The sequence below is a fragment of the Capricornis sumatraensis genome, chromosome 5 (genome assembly GCF_032405125.1).
Source record: "Capricornis sumatraensis isolate serow.1 chromosome 5, serow.2, whole genome shotgun sequence".
In the NCBI taxonomy this organism is placed as follows: domain Eukaryota; kingdom Metazoa; phylum Chordata; class Mammalia; order Artiodactyla; family Bovidae; genus Capricornis; species Capricornis sumatraensis.
Window position 1 is genome coordinate 72,248,460 of NC_091073.1, and position 16,346 is coordinate 72,264,805.

At 40.4% G+C, this 16,346-nt stretch overlaps 1 protein-coding gene across 1 annotated transcript in view; it reads right to left on the reverse strand.

Moving 5' to 3' along the window:
* The window catches only part of CREB5 (cAMP responsive element binding protein 5), a 347,045-nt gene that overhangs the window by 80,433 nt on the left and 250,266 nt on the right, over positions 1-16,346 (reverse strand). Inside the window, exon 6 of the mRNA XM_068972747.1 lies at positions 12,263-12,373. Coding sequence (XP_068828848.1) covers positions 12,263-12,373 — 111 coding nt within the window. The remainder of the gene's footprint in view (positions 1-12,262; positions 12,374-16,346) is intronic.

The window sequence follows — 16,346 nt, forward strand, 5'->3', positions numbered from 1 at the left end:
TTACCACGACTTTGCTGAATGATCAAAGGTAAGGTACTTAATCTTTCTTAGTCTCAGTTTTCTCTTTTATGAGACTATGGACTTTGTACAAGTATGTTTTAAATATCATGAATTAAACCAGTAAAAGAAAGAGAAGGATCCTTTGAAGCAGGGGGAAAATAGGAAAGAAAATAATATATAAAGAGAATTACTGTGTGCCAGGGATTGTGTCAGACGATTTCCCTGTAGTACCTCAGATAATCCTGAAAATAACGCTATAAGTGAGTCCCTACCATTATCCCCATTTTATAGACAAGAAAACGAGGAACAGAGAGTTAAGCAATCAGGTTGTGCAGCTAGGATTTAGAGCCAGGCAATCTGATTGGAGGGTCTTTGTTCTCAACCAATGGTTTATTCTACTTCTCAAAGAAAAGACATAAAGCAAACTCATCTTGTTCTTAATTCCAGTTGAGGGCCATAAAACCCATAAGAGGCTAGCTTGACTGACTATCTGTATGAAAGGTGGGAAAATATTCTACAGATTTTAAATTATGAGCAATCAATCATTATAAACATTACTGTTAAAGACACAGAGATCTGGTATTATCTAATTTAACATTCAAGGTTTCAAATATTAAAAAATTACCCTCAAATAACAAGACCTAAAGTAGTTTGAACTTTTGCTGGGGTGCAGATTTAAACTACAGTTGCTCCAAAGCTCTGAGAAGGACCCTCCATCTGATGCGGTTTCTCTGCCAGTTTTCCCAGGTACAGGGAGGTGACTTGCTACCTCCATGGGTTTGGGGATTCAAAACAATGCCAGGCAAAACTCTCAGAAATGTCAGGAGTCTACTGCTTGAAAAAAAAGGGGGGGCTTAGTACATAGTTGACACTAATAATAAATATTTGCCAGTTAATTAACACAGCTTCCACCCCTACTAGAATTGTCAACATGCTGTTTTTAGATTGCTAAAACAGAGATCCAGCATGAAGGTCAGATTTCAGAGTAGGATTCAAATTCTCAGTCTGTCTTGGGTTGGCTTAGTGATCTTGGGCACTGTTCTCTGACATGAGGAGGGCATGGCAACCCCCTCCAGTATTCTTGCCTAGAGAATCCCATGGACAGAGGAGCCTGGCAGGCTGCAGTCCGTAGGGTCACAGAGTCGGACACGACTGAGCACAGACACACTGATGGCCTATGCAGGAGCTCTGATATACATCTGAAATGTACAGATCTGAAATCCGATATCCACATATGCATACACCTGAATCACTGTGCTGTATACCTGAAACTAACACAACACTGTAAATCAACTATACTTCAATAAACACACAAGCAAACCACAACAGAGATACTACCTCATAGGACAGTTGTGAGGACGGAATAAGCTGAGGATACATGTAAATGCCTACTCTGAGAGCTTTATGTGCAGTGCCTCCCTGAATCTCTACAACATAAAAATCACATGGTCACAGGGCCCATAATCAGCATTCAATGCCTGTTTGATATTATTATACAATTAGTTACTCACACTCACTGATTTGACAAAGAGACATTTTGTGCCAAATCTGTGTTAGGTAGTCAGATACTTCCTCTGAGGGAGCCTAGGCACTATGAAGGAGGTTACAGTTTGGTTAACATAGGACTCATGCAACCTTAAAATAATACTCCATTAATATCACTCCATGAGAATTAAGCTACTTTATATTTTCAGTTTAACTTTCTTGCTTGAGAATAGATTCAGTGACATTTAACCATCCAGTGGTAACATATATCCAGCAGTAATGATCAAATTCAATCAGTATAAATCCATATACTTCCCTCATGTGGGTGAAATAAGAATGGTCAGAGGTTGATGTCTCTTAAAGGGGATAAGAGTAGGATCCATATAATCCTATCTCAGGTAAATGTGAGAGACACAAACGTAACTTCGGTTTATTTAAGGTACTCAGGTTTATATTTAAATAAGCAAAGGCTTGGTTAGGTAAACACAGAAAATGTGGAAGAAATACATTCATATTCCCAGGGGAGCCAACACTTTTGCAATAAATAAGTCAAATAACTATGAAAATCAGAAAGCGTAAGGAGATTTCTTAAACCCTCCAAACACTGTGCATCCAAGCAAAAAAGTCATATAAACAAAACTACTAAATATATTTTGAGACATGCATTGAGTTTTAGAAACAAAAATATAATCAGTAAAGTAAGGTGGTAACATCAGCTAACTATTAAGAACTTGAAAAATGCAGCAGAGAAAGGACAACCTGCTCTATCATTTGTTCCCTGAATTCCAATACTCACCCCAATGAAGAAAAATTGCCTGAAAGTACAGAAATGTAACCAAAGAGAAAAATCAAGTCACAAACAAATATAGAAAAAGATGTGTAAACTTATTATAATGTAAGAAATGCAAATCAAAACTAAGATTCTGTTTAAAAATGAGAATGTTTAATAATTCTGAAAATGCTGTAAGACAGATATCCTCCTATGTAACAGGAATTAATGATAATTAGTGTAAATTTTAAGAAATTTGGTGTGTGTGTATATATATATACACCAAGTCTTTAAAATGCATATTCCTTTTGACTTGGTAATCCTAATTCTGGGAATCTATTCTAAGGAAATAATCAAAGATGTAATTAAATAATTTCAGATCAGCTTTTTGTTTGATTTATTTTTCTAATCAAAGGGTTAATTCTAGTAGAGAAAATCTAAATACCCAGAAATAGAAATAAAGTGAATTTTTTAATGTGATAGCCATAGGATAAATTATACAATTAACAAGATATTTTCAAAAGATATTGTGTGATATGAGCAAATGCTCATAATAGCATGTGAAATTTTTTAAAAGCAGGACATACACCAGAAGTCGCAGGCAGGGCTTCTCTGCAGAGCTGCACTTGACCATGGTAGGAAGAAGCCCAGATACCAGTGCAGCGATTTGGGAAATTGTGGGAAGGATTCTCACCTGCTCAAATATCTCTCTCCCACCCACTTGTCATGGGTCCTGAAATTCTACTACTGGTGAATCAATCATCTGAGTTATGTCCTACCTTATCCCTGGAACTTAAAAAAAAAAACCCCAAGTGTACTGGGCAGCATAGTAAGTCACAGTAATATTTCCATCTAAATTGGTTTATCAGCTTTTCTTTCCTTCATTTTATCAATAAACATTTTTACTGGGCACCTAGAACACACAGGAAAGATGCCAGCCCTGGGACATGGCATGACATTGGCCTCTATACTCAAGGAATTCACAGGTTGGCAGTGAGGCAGGGACACAGGCAATAAAGCCTCTACAAGGAAGCGATAAACAAGGTTCAAATGGAGTCTACCCCAGCAGAAGGCATGGCTTCTGCCTACCTGAGGCAGTTGAGAAGACTTTGCTGGAAATGTACATTTGAACTAAGTCTTATTTTAAAAAGTGGAGTACTGTTTGCAAGCAGAGGAAATAGGATAGGAGAGGCAAGGCAGCCAGAGAGAGCCAGAAGCCCTCAGAACATTGCCAGGCTCCTGGGAGGGCCTTTCAGAGAGTGACCGTGATACTTGGGGCTGAGAGGAACAGGAGAGGCGGGGAGGGACACAGGACGGGTACCCTGGAAACACGGGCACATTCCCATGCAGCAGTGCCAAAAGGGAGAAGAAGGACAGTCCAGGAAAGGGTGCAAGTGAAACACTTGCCAGCTCTGAAATTCTATCCAAGTGTGCTCCTGTTCCCTCTTTTTCCTCAGATGATGGCTTGCTACTGAAATCAGGTTACTGCCTTGTCTCTGCACTTTTAATCTCTAGAATCCAAGGCCACAGTTGGATGAAAATCTTGTCCTTAAACACAGCTTCTGTCTGGTGACAGTATATAGGATTTCAAAATAAAAAATACTTAATGTATTTATTCTTATTGTTGGGACTCACCGATTCAGAGAACCTAACGATTCATCTTATTCATACTAAGGCAAACAAAATATATAAAATATGGAGTACTATAGTACAGCTAGATTTTCCAACAAACAAGGGATAGAAAGACCATTCTAAAGGATACCAATAGGAAAAATACACTCCTGGTTAGTTTTGGATTTGAAGACGGGATTTTCTCATTTACTTTCTTTTCTTAACAAAAGAAAAATCCCAAACCTTTAGGGAAACTTTTCCTCCTCTATCTGCCCCCATGCTCTGCTTTCCATCCCCCCGCAAGGCACAACTTTTCTGACAGATCTGCTGTATTTGCCACATAAAACACCAAATCAAGGCAGAACCATCATCCCAAAGTGCAAAGCAAACTTTCGTTATTAGTTGTGCTGGCAAAAATCTTGGAAAGGGTAAGCAACATAAAGTCCAAGAAAAAGACCAAAATATATCACTGCAAAGCAGAACTTCTTGTAACAAGGTTTATAAAATATCCTTTTTTCCCCCTTGGCTATTCTTACACAAGATGAACTTATTTGTACAGCGTTGCAAAGCAGACAAGGAAACACGCGCACACACACGTACATAAATACACAAAGAAGACGTGCCTGAAGACTGTCTGAGAGGGGGTGTTCCGAACCAGACCGACCGTGCACAGCGTCCTTGCCCAGATGCATTTGACTTCAGGCTTGGGAACGTTAAACAAACACAAAAACAAGAGCCGGCAATGCGCGTGCTGGGCTGGGTGACAGAGGCAGCAAGCAAATATTGGGATTGTGTTTCACCCGTTGCCATGGTTACCAAAACAGGGTGGATACTTGGAGAAAGAGAAAGAAAGAAAACTGGGAAGACAATGAGTCCTAGGAGACCGTCTGAGTGTGTGTATGTGAAGACTCTACTGAGGGTGGAGGAAGGGAGAGCCCAGAGAGAGTCGACGGAAAGGGACATTTCAATACTGCTTTGTGCTGGGTGCTTGGAGAGCTCTGTCACTGCTCCACACCAAGGAGAAACATATCTCCAAAAGTCCAAGTAAGATCCACGCAGTCCCAAAACACACAGCAATGAGATGTGGGAACTTTACTTTTGCTCAGTGGCAGGCAAAATCAAGGCACTTTATACCGAATACCAAGAGATGCAATACTCATTGTGAATCCACACTCTGCGTGATCAAGAAGAATAGCTTAGTGGTCTCATGTTGAGAACCCCCAGGTCTCAGGAATAATTATAGAAAACTGAACCCAGTCATTCAGGCATTTGGATGACGAACTTCAACTCCTATTTGATATAAAAGGGAAAAGCTGACTGATCCTCTTCTTCCCAGGTACTTTGCCTCACTAACCAAACGCTATAGCCAATGCTTCGGGAGACTTCCTTAGAAAGTTCACTGTCACGGCAGCCAGCAAATGGCTTTCTCTGTCAATTGCTGACTAGCGCATGGAGAGTGAAGTACTAAACTGAAAACCTGTAATCCGGGTTCTAATTCCCCTTCTTTTGCTAATTAGCTATGTGACCTTAGACCATGTATTAACTGGAACTTCAGACTGTTGTTTCTCAAAGGAAAGAATTTTGCTAAAATAATCCCTGAGCTCCTTTCCTGCTTTAGAATTTGGTGATTCATAAGCAGTTGATCATCTCTCAAATTCTCATTTTCAAAACAAATACAATCAAATGTACAATCCCATATATTTAGGATCCTGATCAGCACAAGGAATGTAAACACTGTAGGAATTTATTCTGTTCTATGGCAATATAAATAAATGGTTGTTAGCACCTATCAATGATCTCACAATCTAACCATTTACATTGTACCAAAAAAGATGATATATTCCCCAACTAAGCTTTCTACAGTTTAAATGGGTGAAGTGGTAATAGCATGTGAAAGGTTACATTTCAGCCAAGAAAAAGGACTCGGGGCTTCTGTGAGCTCTCAGAGTTGTTGCTTTTAGTCCTTTAATTCAGCACTTGTCCTGGCCAGACAGAAATATGAATCAGCCTTCTCTCCAGTGTTTCGATGATGAGGACTAGAGAAGTTAATAGGTTACCCGGCCTAGCAATTAATTTGCGTCTCATCCCCTTTTAATACCACCGAGTTTTACTTTTATAAGGACTTGCTTTGATTCAGAATAAGTTATCATGAGGACTCCAGGGTCAGGGATGTTATAGTAGAAACAGGATAAAAATCAAAGACTTGGGCTCAGGGCCTGCTTATGCTACTGGATCATAATGTAAAGTCACTTAGAAAACTCTCCGTGTCTATAAAATGAAGATGGTAATACTTCCCTGTTGACCTTATGGGGTTGCTATCAGGCTCCAAGGAGACAATGTATACTTTACAGTTTGGAAAGTGCTCTACTAACACAAATTCAAAAAGACGAACATTCCCACTGCTGGCAAAACATTATTGTTTAGGGTCAGGAGCAAGAGCCCAATACCTGGGTTAACATCCCAACACCATTGTTTTCTTTTTAATCAGCTTGTATGTTCTTCACAGATTACTCAGTCTCTTAGTTTATCCATTTATAAAATGAGATTGAGAATAGTACCTCCCTCAGGGGATTGTTTCAAGAATTAAATGAAATAACGTACTGTAAGATGCTTAACATAATTTCTGCCACCACATAACAAGTGCTTAATTAATGTTAACAATTATTGTTTTCTACTGCGGTGTTTTATACTGCCCTTAAAATGATATCCATCAAGAGTTCAGATTTTTGCTGTTGTTGTCACAGAATCTTACCTAATTCCTATTCACCTTCATACTGGACAGTGGTTTTTCATAGCACCAAAGGAGCAGGATTCTGAAAAGAGTGGTCTCCTTGGATTAGCCTATCACCACATTTTGATCACTGGCTACAGGGCCACATGGCTGCTGGCAAGTGAAGGAGGGCGTCTTTCAAGTCAACAGCATTTCCTGCCTTGCCACAAAGCTTTTGAGAAGCAGACAGCCTATTTATTCCCTGCTTTTTTATTCCTAGACATTTAGGAAGTGAAGCTGGGGATGATTAAAGCAAATAGGCAAATCGAAGGACTGCATTTCTCAAGAGTGCCAGAGAGATGTTACCTGGAGACTGTCTTTTCATGTGTATAAATTTTCCAGGCAACTCCATATGGAGCCAGACTTCTCTGTGATTTATCTGTTGGACAGTGGGTGGCCAAAGGGCACTGTAGGCAAACAGTTATCCAGCTCGATAATTAGGGAGGGAAAAGGCAAACACAAACACACCCAGGTTGACATTCAAAACAAAGTAGAGATTTAACCATGGATTGCTCACTATGCCACCCCGGTTCTCATCTGCCAATCTGCCAGGAAGAAACTATTAGCCAAAAAAAGAAGCACTGTTAGTAATTTATTGGTACAGCTGATGGCGAAAGCACAATTCTGTGTAGAAGACTGAAGGCCTGAGTTGGGGCCCAGCTTTGTGTTTAAATGATAGCTTGATCTCCTGAAGTCTTTGCCAGGTTTTTCTGTCCTTACTTATGAAATGAGGAATTGGGGCAAGCACCTTCTATCTCTAAAAGGCCTTGACGCTCCAATCCTATGGTTTCTTTCATTCATTCATTAATGCATGTATTTATATATCCATTCAATGAACAGTAAACCTAACTGGATGAGGTATTGACTGTTGGTGACCAAAACACAGCACAGTCAGTCCATCACAATGGAAGAAACAGCCTTTAGTATTGATTGCTCTCAATTCCTCAGAGGGCAATGATATTCCCAGTTCTGTTTTCTAAGGAACAGATGTACTGCTTCCCTCTCAAGGAAAAAAAATAAGATGGCTATTGTTTCTAGATGTCTCTCAAACAAATCAAATGTAGATATCTACTCTTTACAACCTGAATACTTAGCTAAGCATTTTAATAACGTTTTCCTCCCCTTCTTAGCCCCACCATTGCCCCCTACCCACTCCATCTCATTCTCATTTCCAGGGCTAGGGTTTGGTTCCTTCTCATAATTTTAATTCAATTCAAGTCAATTAAATTCAGTTCTCATTCATGGGGCCTTTCTCAGTACACAGAGCTTACACAATGCAAGGATAATTTTCAAGGAGCTTCCAATCAATCAAATCGGGGAGACACACATGTAAAACAAGAAATGTCACGATTAAAATGAGTTGGAATAAGAAGCAGTGAGGTTGGACCAATCAGTACAGCCATAGAGCTTTGGTTAAACTAAGCAGTAAGGTCCATACTAACCAACCACTCCACATTTTTACAGGTTATCTAGAGGTCTACACTGTCCTAGCCATCCTTGTCTCCGATTTGTCTGTACATATAAATTAACCTAAAACGAATTTGATTTAATCTGCTGCTTACCAACACCTGGAACCTGTATATTTTTATCTAAAGGATCAGTGTTGTGATGAAAATGCTTTGCCATTAGAGTCTGAAACTTTAGCTTTTGCTAAGTGATATGTCATTGGGCCAGTTTTTTTTTAACTAGTTAAAGCAGGACAATATCCCTGTTATGGGGCCATCCTGAGAATAATTTCAGGTCAGAGCTATACATAACTTCTCCTTGGTATCACTATTTCCTAGGCTTCCTACCCCTATTCAAACTGATGGTGATTCCTGGGCAAGAGTGGCCAGCGCCCTCTATGAAAGGCTGTTTATATGCCATCCTCATCATCAGTTTCAATATAATAGTTGTCATCTCATCATATATGAGACTCCAGACAGATGTTTGGACAAGTTCTCCCCATGCTTTATTTATTTTCCAAACCCTATTATTGACTTCTTTAAAAAAGAAAAGATAAACCTGTGAAACAATTAGATAGAATCGGTCTAATTCTCACAAATAGGAATGAGCACAAATCTACAGACTGAGAGCACCGCATCTACATCATTGCAGAGCCACGCACACCCAGCAGAGGCTGGAGACAGGATCCCAGTCTGGTTTGCATTTCCTACCCGTTCTGTCTCCTTCTTCCTTCCCTTTCTCTCTGCTCATCCCCCTCCTTCTCTCTCGTTCCCCTTTGAGTGTTAAAACTGTCTACCAGATATCCAGTGAAAATTTCCTTCTGCTGCTGCTGCTGCTAAGTCGCTTCAGTCGTGTCTGACTCTGTGCGACCCCATAGATGGAAGCCCACCAGGCTCCCTTGTCCCTGGGATTCTCCAGGCAAGAACACTGGAGTGGGTTGCCATTTCCTTCTCCAATGCATGAAAGTGAAACGTGAAAGTGAAGTGGCTCAGTCGTGTCCGACTCTTAGCGACCCCATGGACTGCAGCCTACCAGGCTCCTCCATCCATGGGATTTTCCAGGCAAGAGTACTGGAGTGGGGTGCCATTGCCTTCTCCGAAATTTCCTTCTAGCGGACCTATTTTCATGAAAGACACCCACTGATCCTAGGAATCTGGGAGGAAGAGCCTACCGTCCTCCGTAGTTAGAAAGGTGGGAGGCTCTCACACCTCTGAATCTGCTCTGACCCTGAAACAAAAATCCAGTATGCACATATCTACTTGTATTATTGTGAAGCCATATGTTTGTTGGCTTAATTCTTCAGAAGAAATATCCATAACACTAAATTACTATTTGCCAGACCTATGATAAAATCAGCTTGGACAGATGTGACTACAGTCCACCAAAGTGCACGGCTTGATACTAATACACATTAAATCAAAAGAGGAACACGTGTGATTTCAATTTAGGATGTCGCAGACTAATGCCCTGGAGAGTTTACTGGGGACACTGGTTTGCTCTCTCCCAGAGGTGAAATGACCCATTTGGGGCAAGGAGAATGGATGCATTTTATCAAACAATCAGTTATCAGCTTCTAACAAAGCTGTACATGGAAAGCAATCCTGCCTGATGCTTCTGTCCACCTCCAGGACCTCTGAGTTTCACCAGAGATTCGGGATGATGACATCTGTCAGTGGCCAAAAGGGACTATAAAATGGACACCCTGGCCCCAAGAGGAGAGGTCTGCAGCGTCGTGGGGTGGGCAATACCTCCCAGGCGGCTCTCTGGTTGCTTGTGTGCTCTGAGCACAAACCCCACAGAGTGCCTTCATCACAATAGCCCATGTGTGACCTCTGGAAAAGTCCTTGAAAACAGTGAAACAAGAGTCTTAGCTGAAATCTGGAATCCATTCCAGCTTTTACACAGGAAGAAAATTAGGCATAGAACAACAAAGCCCGTAGTTCTGAGAAACCTGTGGAGGCTCTGGCTGACATTAATATCAGGGAGGATTTTTTTTTTCTTCCTCTCTACTTTCTATTTCATAAAAACTTTTTGTCTAAGCAACCCAAAGCTGCTAGAAAATACTGTACAGTGAGTAGGTAGCAATAACTAGTCTCTCCAGTGAATAAAGTGAGCAGAAATCAGAATAGGGATGCTGAGTAATGTATTAAAAGTCATTTACTTAACGCTTTTCCAAGCTACTAGGTAAATGCTATTCTTCCAAAATATAAGTGGCCAATATTACAATTTTTCCCTTTGGATGAACAGGAATCCAACTTTATATTGGCAAAAACAGGGTTGGGGGTGGGAGTTTGGAGCAGAGGGAAAAGCTGTATCAGCTCTATGATACAGTTCATTTGCCCAGACATCATGGATCTGGAAATATTCATTCACTTAGAACATGAATCAGCAGAGGAGTATGCCTGCTCAAAATTTAACTTGACAAACATTTGCAGGGTAACACTATTTTTATAAGCACAGCCCAATTCCCTTTTGTCTCCTGCTGATATTATTCACTATTAATCTGCCCTATCATATGTTCTTATTTCATGCATATAAATAACTGTAAACCTGGACTCCCTTTGGAAGCATTTTCCTTATTTGCCAGCAAGAAGAGGGAGAGGATACTTCTGAGTTGAACGGTGGCATACAATTCAGGAAAATTCAACTGGCAGGGAAATTTCATTTGGAATTGTGTTTTAGAATCTCCTTCAAGTTTGTCTGGTAGGGTCTCTCAAAAGAGATACAGACCCTGAACTAAACTAGATGATTCAGAAATAATCCGGCTGAAGAAGTAGCATTTAATGTTTTAGACCCAGAACACTTATTCATACACATGAATAACTTAATTTTGTTTCTTGCTTAAGTACCTTCACAGTTCATTTTTTATTTTCCTCTAAAAAAATGTAAATGGCATTACTCTGGTCTCCAAAACAGATGCCAGTTTGGATTTTACTCTGCCAGCAATTATTTGGCTTGGCTCAGCAGGGCTTGAGTTGAAAAAATATTTGCCGATTCCAAAAAGATTTAACGAGCTTTGCTGAAGATGCTGGTGCCATTTGGCATGTCACAGGGACTGTGGCCCAGCAAAGAGAACTCTCCCAACCACAGACTTTATGTGCCCGGGGTAGCCAACACTGGGAGTTCAGTTGCTTCCTTGGGTTAAGAAGGTGCAAGTCAAATGAGAGAAATTACCAAGAGAAAGTGACCAAAGCCAGTGTCTAAAACACTTACTGTCATTAAAGACAAAGTCTCTGGATTTTGATGGCTAATTTTCAGAGGTGTCAATAACATCCAACCTCAGCCTTCCGACATGGTCCCTACACTGTCACTCAGCAAAGTAAAAAAATCTCCAGCTTCTAGCAAAAGCTATCTTTACCCAACATCATATACAAAAAACTTTGCTGCAGTGCATTTTGTTGGCATCTGACACCTTACCAACTGTGGTGTCAGAATGTATACAAAAACTGAATTATTCCTTCAAGTAATTTTGCTAAATGTAACCAGAAAATTGACTTTATATGGCCAAGACCAACAGGCATTGCTTTTATTAATATTTAGTAGGATATAAATGCATGAACCTATCACTTTGATTGGAAAGAATGACTTCAGTACACATCAATCTCATATGTTAAAAGTCACTAAATGTCACCTGAAATCGTACATTTCAATGTGAGCTGCAGTTACTCCAGGAGAAAACAAGACTCTGGCCTTTTCAAATCAATGTCACATCTGATGACTATAACACAAAAAAATGAAAATATTTTCATACTACTTGTATGTTTAAAAATTACATCTATTTTGGTGGCTATGGGGACAGGAAGAGTGGCACTGAAATGGTGACTACGTTGAAGGAGAGAAACACTGGATTGTTCTGTTCATTTCAGTTCCTGAACAAATATACACATATTTGGGTGTATCCTACCTCAACTCTTATGGATCTCCCCAAACTTCTGAAAGTCCCTTTCACTAAGGCCACACACTGATCCAATGCTTGTTACATGAGTATCCCATGCCAAGGTTCAGTAACTAATAGCCTCAAAAGGAGGGCCAAGTTCTGCACTGCTTTTCCACAGAAAGACCTATTCATTGAAAACAAAGACAGAGCCATCTACCTCATTTAACTGGAGTTTGGAAGTCAGAGCAGAAATCAAAAGAAAAAGTCATACAGTAAGAAAAGGATGATTATAATTGTTATTTACCATCTTAGCTTCTGAATGCATTGGCTGGACTTGGGGAGAAGCACAGGGGTTGCTGAGATTTGGACCTTGCATTCCCAGGAGGTTGGAGTTCACTGACATTTGTCTCTCCATCTAAGAGAAAGGAAAGTAACAGAATCAGAAGTCTGAGAAAGGCAGTTGAGATCATAGACAAAGCTGCATTTCTCTTTCAAATGGATTGCGTAGAATTTCTGTGAATAAATCCAGGGAAAACCTACAGTTTTGGTAAAGGGTAAGCAAGGTACTGCTAAGTCTTGAACTCAGGCACAGCAAAGAATCATCCAAAGCCGCGTGTTCTAGAGAATAAGTCCAATGCAAAACAGAACAACATTGTGATGGGAGATCATTTCCAAACAAAAGCAGGCAATACTTCCACAAAACCATGCAACACTTCCACAAAGTGTTCACTTTGTGAACACTCTGAATACTACTCATCAAGCTTATTTTCATAGCTTCTGCTGCTGCTGCTAAGTCGCTTCAGTTGTATCCAACTCTGTGCAACCCCACAGACGGCAGCCCACCAGGCTCCACCGTCCCTGGGAATCTCCAGGCAAGAACACTGGAGTGGGTTGCCATTTCCTTCTCCAATGCGTGAAAGTGAAGTCGCTCACTCGTGTCCTACTCTTAGCGACCCCATGGACTACAGCGTACCAGACTTCTCCATCCATGGGATTTTCTATTTCACAGCTATAAAGAGAATAACACATGCCTAGAAAAATCCTGGAAGGATAACAGAATATACCAAATGGTTATCTCAAGATATCTGCAGCTTTTGTGTTCTCCCCAAATTTTATAGTGCAATGTGAGTCATTTTAGCAGTAAGAAAAAATTCATTTTAAAAGCCACCCCCTTAAAGATGATATGTCTTTCTCTCGCTCTAACTCATGACCACCATCAAAATGGCCCAGCAGGAGCGGCTGCCCAGGGCACATCTTCTCTCCCCTGTTAACCTTGTCTGACTCTACACAGCAGCAGTTTTAGGCCTCCCAGCAGGGTTAGAGCTCTGGGAGGTAAAGAAAGCAGTGTGGGTACTGAAGACATGTGATCAACGCCCCCACTGCCCTTCTAGCCTGCCCTTGTGTCTAGAATTAACATTTGATTATCAATATCTGAATTGAGTTCTGGCTTTTGTCTCCAGGGTGTCCCTGTTAAAAAATGAATCAGTAAAACAAATCTTTTTCAGTCAGAAAGACTGTGTCTGACAAACATTTTCAATTCAGTAGAAAACTAACACTTTTTGAAGAACAGGAATAATGCAAGTGTACTTAATACTGAAATCATACAGAAAATAATTAGACTTCCCTCAAGAGAGAAATAGTTTCTTCAATGCAAAAGTTTTCCATTGGCCAAAGTATGGAAATGGAAACAACATTAGGAAATTTTAGGGAACCAGGTTTCTGCTCAAAGTTAGCCTAGGTAGTCTTAGAAAATAGAGTTCCTTATCAAAGGAGCTCATCGAACAGTGTAGGATAGAAACCTCACAGATAATGTTGAGAGTAATACTTGAACAAACTGACCCTTTAAGGTCCCTTCCATCATTGAGATTATCACTGCGATTCCTGCTGTGTCCACCCCAAGGGCAGGGTTATTGTTAGGATACCAAGTGTGGACGAGCAGAGGTACTTGCTAAAAGCCTTGTCAAGAATGATTGGGGCACACTTCCTATCACATCACAGTGAAGTACCATCAGCCATACCTTAGCCAGAATTAGTGTATCAGTTATCTAGCAGTGTATGGCTTTGTGAAACTGTTGCAAAAGGAGCTATTTAATGATGGCGAACTTTCTAGACCACTCTAGCAAAACCTTTTGTGCGCACCAGTTCAGCAAAATAAAATAGAGTTGCCCCTCAATATTCTCCAGGGATTGGTTCCAGGACCCCCCTCTGACACTAAATTTCAGGGTACCTAAGTCTCATATAAAAGGCATCAGTTCAGTTCAGTTCAGTCGCTCAGTTGTGTCCGACTCTGCGACCCCATGAATTGCAGCACACTAGGCCTCCCTGTCCATCACCAACTCCCGGAGTTCACTAAAACTCACATCCATCGAGTCGGTGATGCCATCCAGCCATCTCATCCTCTGCCGTCCCCTTTTCCTCCTGCCCTCAATCCCTCCCAGCATCAGAGTCTTTTCCAATGAGTCAACTCTTCACATGAGGTGGCCAAAGTACTGGAGTTTCAGCTTTAGCATCATTCCTTCCAAAGAACACCCAGGGCTGATCTCCTTTAGAATGGACTGCTTGGATCTCCGTGCACCCTTCCCTATAGTTTAAATCATCTCCAGATCCCCTAAAACACCTAATACAATGTAAATACTTTGCAAATCCAAATGATGTTTTTTGGAATTGTCTGGAATTAAAGTATATGGGCTGGCTGCATTCATTCTCATATTCCCCTACATCTTCAAGCAGCCTGGGTATTCTAATTTTTTTAAATTATTTTTTAAATCATCATAAAATATACATAACTTAAAATCTACCAGTTTAACTCTTTTTAAGTGTACAGTTCAGTGCCATAAAGTACATTTGTGTACTCTAATTGTTAAGTCATGGAGATTTCTCTAAAAAACGCTTATTACTTATAACTTCCACTTTCCAGAGGCTGGTGGGTAGGAGAATGGGATTAGCATTTGACCCTTTATTCAAATTAGTGACCTTCTCCTAAAGAGAAATAAAGTCCAAAGGAGTTTCTGCTTTCAGTTTTTGGAAGGAGGATTGTTCAGAAGGACACATGATTGTCCAGGGTTTTCCATCATGCTTTGGAGCCACCATTTTACAAAGAAGTGAGAGTAGCCTGCTTTCTGCTTCTGGATTCAGAGTCAGCCATGCTGCCTACTTTTTGGAAAAGTTACAGGCTATGACTGTTTCTACCTTATGACTCACAAATTAAACAGAATACTAAAAACAGGGCTGGTTTCTCTATCTTAAAAAAATTGCATTTTTCCACGTAAGTAATTATATGGGGTTACCAAGAGCCTCTTCAAAACAACTATTTGGTGCTATGTGCTAATAAACGCTCTGCCCATCAGTGTGGCTTTAATGAGTGGACTAGAAAGAAGAGGTCAGAAGACGGGAGTGGCTTTGCTGAATACTAAGCAATACTGAGCACTGTATGTAAAACATCCAGGTAAAGGATATCATCTTTTTTGAGCTTCTTCTTTTTGCTTGAAATAAGTTGGAAAACAGGAGCCAAAAATGTCTGCAGTCCGCTGGGCTTTTGTAATCATAAATGGCTGTTCATATTCCCAAATAATTTCAGCTTTTGACTTTCAAAATCACAAATCCTGACCCAGTGAACTCCTGGAAGGCAATGCCTATTTTCTCCTTCACCACATTTTCAGCATCTAGCACAGAGCTTGGCCCTTAGAAGGAGCTCAACAAAAGTTTAAGAAATAAATGAATGAACAGATTCATCATTTATTTCAGACCTAGGGCTTTGTGAAATATGTAGCCTAACAGCATGTACCACAAATCAGTTAAGAATCTCACCTTCACCTATAGATATAAACTAATCTTTTTATGCCAGGGGACACAAGAACTCTACAGAAAGTCCCTGCTTGACAAGCTAAAATTATAGCACAGGGGCTGGCAACCTGATAATGAGGAAGAAAGGGCCCAAATTTCTAGGCCCTAAAACTCTTAGTATGTGCTTTTAGATATCTTACATTCATTTTCATAGTTACATTAGTGTCACTCCAGATCATGGCTTCCCAATCTTGGCACTACTGACATTTTGAGCCAAATAATTCTTTCTCCTGGTAACTGTCCTATGCATTGTACAACGTTTAGCATCCCTGACCTCAACCCACTAGATGCCCACGGCACTTACCCCAAGTTGTGACAATGAGCAGTGTCTTCAGATATTGCCAAACATCCCTTGGAGGACAAAACTGATTCCAGTTAAGAGTCACTACTCTGGATGGACACTATTTTCATGACAGCTGTACACATCACTGACGCGGGTTTGAACTCTGACTCTGTTATCTACACTGGCTCTTTACCATGTACCTGATCCTTTGCTTCTATTCTGAAGCATCAACAGTTTTAAAAATTTCAAGTACATGACTTCT